We start from the raw sequence: 10,587 nt of genomic DNA, 5'->3' as shown, positions 1-10,587 counted from the left end.
AAAACACCGTCTAATGATTAATACTTTAGGTAAGTGAATCAATGAGAACATTTTACTACATTTTCTCACGGAAGATGGCGGATATGTCAATCCCGATCACGACGTAGCATAGAAAATAATACAAAGTGACAAATCTTTACGATACCCACGCTACTATGGCATGTAGCTTAAAAATGCACTCAAATTACTCACATGCTATCAAGTAGAAAATATAAGCCTTTATTTTGAAATGTCAAAAAGGGTTACATAAAAGTTAAATGTCAATGCAGTTAGATCCACTCAACAATATGGACATGCTGAATTGCAATTATAGATAACTGTGTCAGTTATGTATTCATTAACACAATGCTTCTTACATGATAACTTGCATCGATCACACACACACAAACACGATTCGATTAACTTATTACACACTGAAAGTTCGCACACAAATACATACACACAGACAACTTATAAAATTACTCATCTCTATTCATATTGAATGTACATAAATCGGATGTTTTTATATTGGTTATTTCATCTTACCAATAGGAACGGATTTTGAAAATCCGTAGTTTATAATCTGGAATAACTACTACATTTTACCCTGGGAAATATTTATCGATGAAATAGTTGCGGATAGAAGCAAGTGCATAGCATTGCATTGTGATAAGAATAATTCACGCACACATGCATATTACTACTTTTACAAGCATATTCTTAGTAAGATACAACATACACACATACTTAACTTTCCTCAACATATTTACAAATAAACACCCACACATAGGCATACATCTAACGTTCAATTTACATACAACTAGTAAGTGCGTCATTACTAAGTACAAGTAATAATGAGACGCACACAAGCATGATTTTGTAGTACGTTCACGTATTCTAAAGCATATTTATAAATGGAAATAGTAAAATTACTGTTTATTGCCAACAAAGGATTTTTTCATTAGTTGGCAATGATGTCTGAAATCAGATAACACCAGTCTCTCACAAAGGATCGATTGTTTTACTTATACTGTACTTCATTCTGTAAACTTGTGCCTTTGTGAAAGATAAATATTATTGATATGATAAAATAATATTTCTATACAAAAAAGTACCATTGAAAAAGTGTCAGCGTATACATATTTTGGTCTCTGACTATACTTAATAAGTATAACTTATAGGCAAACACACACATGCATACATCTGCGGTTTGTTTACATAATAAGTTGATGTATCTGACGACTGACTCAGAGACTGTTTCAAAACACAATTTGAACTTGGAGTTGACGAGTTATGACTAACCCTTCTTTCCTCAAGGAGGCCAAGGACAATATACAAGATCCTTCTTCGAAATACAAATTATAAATACAAAAGACAATTAGCATGAACATTTTTCAGTACCAACCTTCGGTATTCGCAAACTGAAGCAATATTTCAGTTCTGTGTATTTAGTTTGAAACAATTAGGCGCATCGATAGAGCATAACGTATATTCAAATATTTCATAAACCTTTCGTAATGTTTTACTTTGACATATTCCAAGTTTTTGAACACAAAGAACTAGATTTATGACTAGTTTTAAGGGTTACTTTACTTGTATTGAGGTGATAAATCAGCCTTGCTTACGAAACCCAGAATACATATGTATAAAAAGGTACATTGGAATAGAAGTAGGGATCATAATAGGTTTTTCAAAGTCTCTACTCAAGTCATATAACATGGTCTCCTTACTGTCACCCCTAGAAGTTTAATTACCATAAGTAGTTGGTAACTACATATATTTTTTAGTCGAAGGCACGCTGTTTGTTTATTTTGTTTAGGAATAATTACGAAATATTAAGTTATAAATCTCAACAACAACCTAACCTTACAAATATTATAGTTATTTAGCAACAAACAACACGCGAGTTCATTCAAACAAGGCGTAAAGCAATAGAAATGGTTCAGCGAACTGTTGCGCAAGTGTACAGCGTCAGCGCAGGCGTGCAATGCGCCCGCGCAGGTCCGGCTCGACTGCGCTGGAAAACCCCTCTTGTGCAAGTATCAGCGCAATGTGTAACTGAAGGCTATGATTTAATAGAAAAATACATTTTTTTACGAAAACTGCATCCGCTTTGCGTCCTACTAATTGTATAGATGCCAAGGGTTTCAGTTTCGACAATATTCTGTTTGTCAATAATGATTTGCAATGTTCTAGGTGTTCAATACAAGAATGCCTTTAATTATTTTGTAAAGTGCATATTATACATGCTGCATGTTTGACTCATTCATCATATTATTATCATTGCGTGAATACCAATATTGGAACACGGTAAACGGCAAATATTAACTTTATTCTGGTAACATAATATATCATTAATACTCTACAAAAACCGTCCAAAACAGAAACATGTTTTTCTTTTTCTGAGTAATTTGACACACCCAAGCTGAACACACGAAGGGAGTGAGTACCTACATATAGATCAGTGTAACAAAGAAACCACATCACATTGACAATAGGACAAAGTCTTTACATAACGAATTAAGTACAATGAGCTGCAAATGTCACGAGAACCGACTTATGTAACGTAAACACAAATGTGTCGCGCGTTGAACTCTTTTGTATGGACACAATTTGCAGTAGCGATTAGCGTTATTTAAAACATTAATATTTTATTCTTAATTAGTTTTTAGGTGTTACATAACATGTTTGTTACAAACTCTTTACAAATATAAAATACATTCATAAAATCACGCCTTTTTCCATAGGGGATGCAGAGACTAAAGTATAATACTATGCAAAATCTATATTTTTATCATGAAGTTACAAGGCGTAATCCAGAACAAATGCGACATTTTAGGGCTGTGATACACGTCTAGTCTCAAATATTTTATAGCTCCTTTTGTTTACTATCCGGTATTGTAAAATATTAATTAAACTTTCGTTTTAAATAATTATGAAAGAAATCTCTTTTGTTTTAAAGGTAGATACCAACTCTGGGCCAAAAGACATAGGATAACCATTAACACTTTTCTCGACTTAGGACGATCTGGAAACCTCGTGTTAGACAGTCACTAAAGCTGCAAAGTTACTACTGCTGACCACAAAAACAGTTCTAAAATTATATCATATTCAAAAACAACATTTACATCATAACAAAAAAGTTATTGAGTAGGTCATCTCACCTTATTAGAAACTATGGTCCTGGGAAAGCGAGTCATTATCTCGATATGGAAGGGTGAGCTCCAACGACGTCGCGTATCAACCAACCACGTAGGTGGCGCTTATTACTTATTAGATAACAATGTATGTCATCATAACGACATTTGATAGCATTGTGTTTCATATAATAGAGGAAATGGTACAGATATCTTCATTAGTATTGTTTTGTTTTGACATTGAAAAGGTATTAATGAATAGTATCCTTGAAATGAAGGTGTATCTGTTATTCTAGATATGTCTGTATCACTACATTTTTAAAGTCAAATGCATAGTTTTGGTCAAGGAACTATAAGTTAGCCTAAATTGGAAACTTCTATTTCTTTTTCACTGTGTATAGTTTCCTAACTATCTAAGTAATAGCAAACAGAAACTTATAAAATTCTAATTACAGTAAAGTTGTAGTCCCGGACCAAAACTCGTCTTTTGGCTTTTGTATGAAAGGGAAACAAATTCACTCCCTGCTGGAAAATAAAATGAAAATGTAATCATTTTACTTATACATATCAAAATGACTCACGAGTCGATTTAAACTTTTTTGGGTAACACATTTACCTAAGTATAGGTGCTTCGAAAGTATGATGTACATATCTATGGAAATGTTTTACAGGAACTTTCATCAGCCCTTTTCATAATGGCAAATAACTATTGAATACCTCATACATTTTTACGAAATAAGTGTTATTGTGGTATTTATAATACTTTTTTAATGAAAGCCTGTTCTCGTTAAGTTTATTTAATTCTGCAAAAATAAACCAAGTCGTTGCAAACTAGTGCATGTCTGTTCATCTTGTCGTGGTTTCTTTAACATTTAATACGTTATGCTGTTTAATATTAGGTACTTGTACTGCATACAATGACATCGCTAGTAAAACTAAGAACCATGCCTTTTCGACATTGTCATATTTTGAATACTAAAGCTTAGCGTTGCATTCTGATAAGGAACTCTTAACATATGAAACTCACGATTGATTGTATCGAGTTGGTATTGCATAAATCGAATGCATGACATCAGTATCAGAATATCGTATTCGCCTTACGGTCACAATACAGATCCGCTAAGACGACCTCAAAAAAAACCATATTGCCAAACATCTACTTGGAACATGAATGAAACCAAGGGTTGATCAATGTTATCGACCGACGTCATTGCCTGTACCACGATATTCATTCGACAGGCAGCTAGCGATAGATAAAGGCTAAATTTAGCGGTTAAGTGTTAACTCAAAGGTAAAGTGGTAGGAGGCTGCGTTGATCGTCTTACAAAATCGGCGCGCATGCATCTTTACGTTGGTCGAAGTATAAAGCGTCGTGGTGGTAGAAGTGGCAGTCATTCGGACGCAGACAGTGCGCCGGTAAACTTGTGACAATTTGAACAATTAGTTAAGTGACATACAAGGAGTGAAGATATATCAAACGTAAGTTTTCAAAGTGATATCGTTAGTACCGGGTTCGTTTGGGACGCATCACAGGATTTGCGGTGACGAAAGACATTGTATACTAACAGGCATCATTTTCTCTTTTCAAAATATCTACGGGAGAAATGTGAATAGCGGAGATGTTATAACATGATTGTGCAGAATGTTTGAGATTAACATCTGTCGGTTATTAAAGTGTATTTAGTTATAAATATGCACTACATGAGTAGCATATTAACTATTTCCTATTACAGTGATGTTGCTTTCGTCAACTTCTTTTCGTCGCATCTTGTATTCATATTTCGATCTGAAAAGCTTAATTTGCATAAAATAAATAATCAATTACTAATTCAAATTTCCGAATTGTATCTAAATTTTAATAATTTAACACATCGGTGCTAAATATTGCTCTAGTTTATAATAATATTATTAGTAAACAGATAGGTAGTTTCCCAAGTAAATGATCCTCGCGTAAACTTTCACTTTCCGGTCGCTTCGAGCCAGTCTCGACCACAACACAACATCACAGGGATATGTAAAACATTGCATAACAACAAAACCATGCCAAATTACTCACGGCACATAAAACATCCGCATCTATTAAATTCCCTTAATATGCATTATTACTTTAACAATGAAAAAATACATTCTACAAGTATGTTTTTGAATAAATTTCTGTCCATTTTTATCCTCTCGTAGATGGTTTTTTAATGTTTAGTCAGCAATCGAAGTTGAAATTAAATTAAACGTGCTGTATAATGTTATAATTTTATATACTAAAATAGAATCCGCTAAACAAATGCCTCACATTAAGAGTTGTTACGCGACCTGCACAGGACCACATAACCGTGCGGTTGTTTGCTTTCTTACGACGCATCTAATTGCGAGCCTTTCAAAACTTTTCTTTATAAGACGAGTGTCACTTGCGCTCTACTTACCGCGTGTTGATTAAACAAGTTGACGGAAATTCAAAAAAATGAATAATTTACAAGTAGTGCCGTAACAAAGTTGCATAAAACAAACATGACAGACTAATATCGGAAGTTACGTAATTATCGACGGTTACCGAATTGGTGACGAATCGAGACGCGCGCGGCCTGCCAACACGCCGATGTGCCAGTTTGGGTACAACACCACGACACTGACACCAATACTTAACTTTCTTTCATAACACCAAAACAAAAGCTGACCTCAATAACGTATTCAAAGTTAGGACACCTATGTGCTAGACTTACGCATTATCTGAGACTATCCTTGAAAAGGATAGACGTGAATACCAATTGGCCGCAATACAATGAAGCATTATTTTTTGTATATTCATGAGTGCATACAAATGCAATGCATATAATATTATGTATATTATTACCGGTTTGTCGTTATATTCGAACTCGGGCAGTGAAGCATGATACGCAAAGCTATTCTTATCCAATGTTGTATGTACCGCGTGAGAGTGCTTTCGCGAGCCCACTCCTACCAATGCCCGCGGAGCCACAACTCTGCGCTGACGTTATGGAGACTTATGTAACCGCAGTCTGCGAAAGTAAAAGTGATTCTTCGCCTGCAGTTTCGAAACAATGACATGCTTTACTAAATAAGGATCAAATGACATCAGCAATTTAATAATTTGCTTTATTATTGCAGATCATGCGGTGGTCAACGATAACCTTTTTACTGCTATCAATATTATACTCTACAAAAGCGGAATGGTCTTGGGGAGGTGATGCGGGTGCCAAGCCTGCAGCAGAAGCTGAGCCGAAGCCCACGACCCTGTTGCAGGGTGAACAATTACCTGACGCTGAGGAGAGACAATCAGACACAAACGGCTCAGTGCTCGACGACATTGTTGATGAACTTGTGAGCAGTAAACAAGGTAGAAGTTTGGGAGGATTCGACGACGTTTACAGCGATCCCACGATCAAGGATGCCTTGGACGCAGGCGATGACGCTGAAGCAAGAAACTTAATTAAAGGAAGATTGTGCACTTTGGGACTCATACAAGTAAGTAGTTTGTAAAGATTAAATAAATTAGTTATCTTAACCATGACATATTAGCAAAAATCTAATATATTATGTTTCATTATTTCAGTGTGAAGAAGAAGAAACTCAAGAAAAGCGTTACTTATCTCCTGATGATGTCATTTACGCACAACCGGTAGATATTAAACCAATTGGAAAACCAGTGGCATCCATACCAGTTCGCGGACCTCCCAGGGCTTACGGACCACCACAACCTATGCCATATCCTGGACGTCCTGGACACAAGAACCCGCCTAAAAGAGTCGGGTACGGCGGCAATGTTCGACCTGGCTTCTCAGATAAATATGGCGTAGCTGGTGGAAACTACCAATTTTCTCAAAATAGCGCCTTATATAACGCCCATGAAAGTAACTACGTCACCAAGCCTCCTGGTTATGCGAGCCAAAGTCCTTACGCCTATGAGAATACTAAACCTTTGTACACAAAAGTTTCACCTTCGCAATCAGGAACCAAAACCGATTCAGTTGTGCAACAACACATCCATCATCACTACGTTCATGGAGACGCTGAAAAAGACCCCAAAGTAATTATAAAGCCCGTAGCCATTCCAGTAGGATCCGTCGGTCAGTTATCTCAATCGCAATTACAGTCCACTGATGTTATTACGGCGGGAGGAGTCGACTTTGGCAGCTTCAACTCTGGTGGTTTTAAGCCTATATCAGGAAGCTACTCCTTTGACAACAATAAGCCCACATACGAAGGCGAAACCATCTATGGATCGCAATTTGGCCACAGTGCCAACAAAGTTAGTGCTAACATCTTAAGTCAAGGATTACCGAACCAATTTTCTAACAGTCCATTTGAAGACCAGAAATTTGGCAACAGTCTAGGAAGCTACGGTCAACAGAACAACGAATTTTATAAAAAGGAACTTCATGTCGGTTCTGCTAACAACGTATACAACCAAGGACCGGCAACTTTCGGACAAGGTGGCAATCTTTATACAGAAAATTACCATGAGGCCAAGGCTCAAGGATTTGAATGCGTCTGTGTAAACTATGATCAATGCCCAAGCCAAGAAGTAATTGGACGCAGAGATGACTTGTATTTACCTATTGATCCTCGCAACAAAGGTTCTGAAATTGCCGCTTTAACTGAAGAACAATTGGACAAACTAAACAGTACCGAAAGTTCTCAAAACTCTACCGCCACGGAAACCAAAAAGATAAGCAAACGTGATACAAAGGAACAAGAAGAAACTGATTCCGAAGCAGCGAAGGAAATTCAACCGGTAAGTCACACATTTACTTATAAGCTAGTGGTGAATTTGCTGAAACCTTATCCAGAAGATTATTTTCCTAAATCATTTTAACGTTTACCGATCCATCCTACAACCAACACTCATAATAATACGTGCGTACTGTTAAACGACTGATCCCCTTACGTAATTATATTTTTATTAAATCTGAGGTAACGCTGTTACAGTTGAACTAAATTACTTAAAAATCAAATGTAACGGTTGGAAACATGATTACTAAACAATGGGCACTGACATATTTAACATAATTATATCATATCATTCAATTACATAATACAGTAAAATATGTCACTACAGCGCCACCTGAAGCCATTCAGGGGCCTTAGCAGCCTTGCCGACAACATAGACTACAGATATTTCCAGCCCTCGTTTGGTATCTCTTTAGGCTTGCCCTCTTCAATAACCGGTAGCTTACCTTATAACCCTCATACCAGTCCATTCAGTAGTGCTATTGGTTCAGGGGGTTTCAATTTAGGCCTAGTTTCTGCGAACCCTCTAGTATCACTTCAAATCGCTAAGGATGAAAACGGAGAGAAAGTTTACAGACCTTTGTTTCATGTCCATATTCAACCGAATAAAGAAACAGTCGATACCATAGGACAATTGTTCGATCAAAAGAAACATTACTTACTGCAAAAACATCATTACTACCGATTTCCCCCACATGGACGCCCATTGCCCGGAAGTCCACCATTTCCCCCCGCACACCCTATCGCCTTCCCTCCTCCTCCTTTCTATCAGCATCCACATCACATTGTGCCACTACATCATGCACATCCTCACCATCCTCATTATCCCGCACCCGTCCGCGATTCAAAACCTCTTGGAACTTCACCCTATCCTCATTACCAGGAACCTCTCAGTGACATTGAGTCCTCCCATCGTCCGCCACAATACGGGCCACCAACTTATTCTCCATATTATCCACATTACGAATCTGATAATTATAACCAACAAAGCCAAAGTGACAATGAAGCCCCTTTAGACCACGGGGATTATGAAAGTAATTACGACAATTATAATGGTGTTAATTACCGCAAGCCTCACCAACTTAGTTACGATATTGAAAACAGTTCAGAAAATGTAGATTACGAAGACGATAATGGTACTTATGCTAAACAGTACGGATATTCCGAATCCCCTTCCCCTAACCTTCCTCTAAAACCTCTTGGGGCAAACCGGGGAGACCAAACAATCAGATTTCCAGACAAGAGAAAGAAGCGGGAAATCTTAATAGAAAACTCTTCTAAATATATACAAGAGGTAATCCATCTATATTTCTTTCATTCCTCTTATCTTGTTAAACAGTCGTTTTTGTATAGTATTCCTCAAAGATCCGATAGGTACCTGCCATAACTATACAGACATTATAACAACTTTGTAATCTGTATTGAATACGAGCCCTATGCTATTTTATGAAGCATTATCATGTTTTCGTTCGTCTTTGCAGCGTCAAGCTTATTACGGTCGTCCGCCTGTACAACAATGCAGACAAAACCAAGTGTGCTGTCGCCGTCCACTACAACCCCAAGCAGCTAACAAGGGCCAATGTGGCATTCGACACTCCCAAGGAATTAACGGCAGAGTAAAAACTCCATCTTACGTCGATGGTGAGAGCGAATTTGGAGAATACCCGTGGCAAACTGCTATCTTGAAGAAGGATCCCAAAGAATCGGTTTATGTATGTGGAGGAACACTCATCGACGGTCTACACATCATGACAGCTGCTCACTGCGTGAAATCGTAAGTTAATAACAAAATAGTGTGTTCAATTCGATTCAATTCAATTTTAATTGTGGAAGCAACTTAATTTCTGCCGACATAATGATATGTAGCATAACGTTATATTTTTCCATTTCAGATACAAGGGCTTTGAGCTAAGAGTACGTCTTGGCGAATGGGATGTCAACCGTGACGTCGAATTCTACCCATACATAGAGAGAGACATTGTTTCTGTTCATGTGCACCCACTGTACTACGCTGGCACTTTGGACAACGACCTCGCCATCCTAAAAATGGACCATCCAGTTGAATGGACCAAGTACCCCCACATCAGCCCTGCTTGTTTACCCGACAAATACGCAGACTACTCCGGTCAAAGATGCTGGACTACCGGATGGGGCAAGGATGCCTTCGGTGACTACGGAAAGTACCAAAACATCCTTAAGGAAGTCGACGTGCCTATTCTTTCTCACGGTCAATGTCAACAACAACTGAAGCAGACTCGCTTGGGTTACAACTATGAGTTGAACCCTGGATTCTTGTGCGCTGGAGGTGAAGAAGGCAAAGATGCATGCAAGGGTGACGGTGGTGGTCCCTTGGTGTGCGAGCGTGGTGGAACCTGGCAGATTGTGGGTGTAGTGTCGTGGGGTATCGGGTGCGGTCAACCTGGCGTACCCGGAGTCTACGTCAAGGTCGCTCAATATCTTGACTGGATCTCACAGATCACTGGGAAATTCTCTCAATATTAAAACTATCATGTTCCAATATATTACAACATGCAACTGAACTGAGTGGAGCATGATAATATAATTTATTCTTAGCTTAGACACTAGAAGTATTTATTATTTATTACTTTTAAGCTTTGGATGGTAATATCCAGAGAATCCGAGTAATTGCGTATGCAGATTTTGTATATTAAAGTAAAAATAAATGTTTGAATAAGATGTAACCGCCTACTTATTGTACCCTTCCACT

The 10,587-nt window shown here is 37.7% G+C and overlaps 1 protein-coding gene across 1 annotated transcript; it reads left to right on the top strand.

Moving 5' to 3' along the window:
• The first annotated feature begins 4,470 nt into the window (after window positions 1-4,470).
• On the top strand, window positions 4,471-10,556 carry LOC142978155 (uncharacterized). Its single transcript, XM_076122477.1, has 5 exons — window positions 4,471-4,595; window positions 6,237-6,593; window positions 6,682-7,863; window positions 9,341-9,633; window positions 9,752-10,556. Exons 2-5 carry the CDS (start codon window positions 6,240-6,242, stop codon window positions 10,359-10,361), a joined length of 2,439 nt encoding a protein of 812 aa, XP_075978592.1. The 5' UTR covers window positions 4,471-4,595; window positions 6,237-6,239; the 3' UTR covers window positions 10,362-10,556.
• Window positions 10,557-10,587: the final 31 nt, after the last annotated feature.

This window comes from Anticarsia gemmatalis, chromosome 14 (genome assembly GCF_050436995.1).
Source record: "Anticarsia gemmatalis isolate Benzon Research Colony breed Stoneville strain chromosome 14, ilAntGemm2 primary, whole genome shotgun sequence".
Lineage (NCBI taxonomy): Eukaryota > Metazoa > Arthropoda > Insecta > Lepidoptera > Erebidae > Anticarsia > Anticarsia gemmatalis.
Note: the sequence above shows the minus strand (reverse complement) of the source record. Positions and strands in the feature narration are given on the sequence as shown.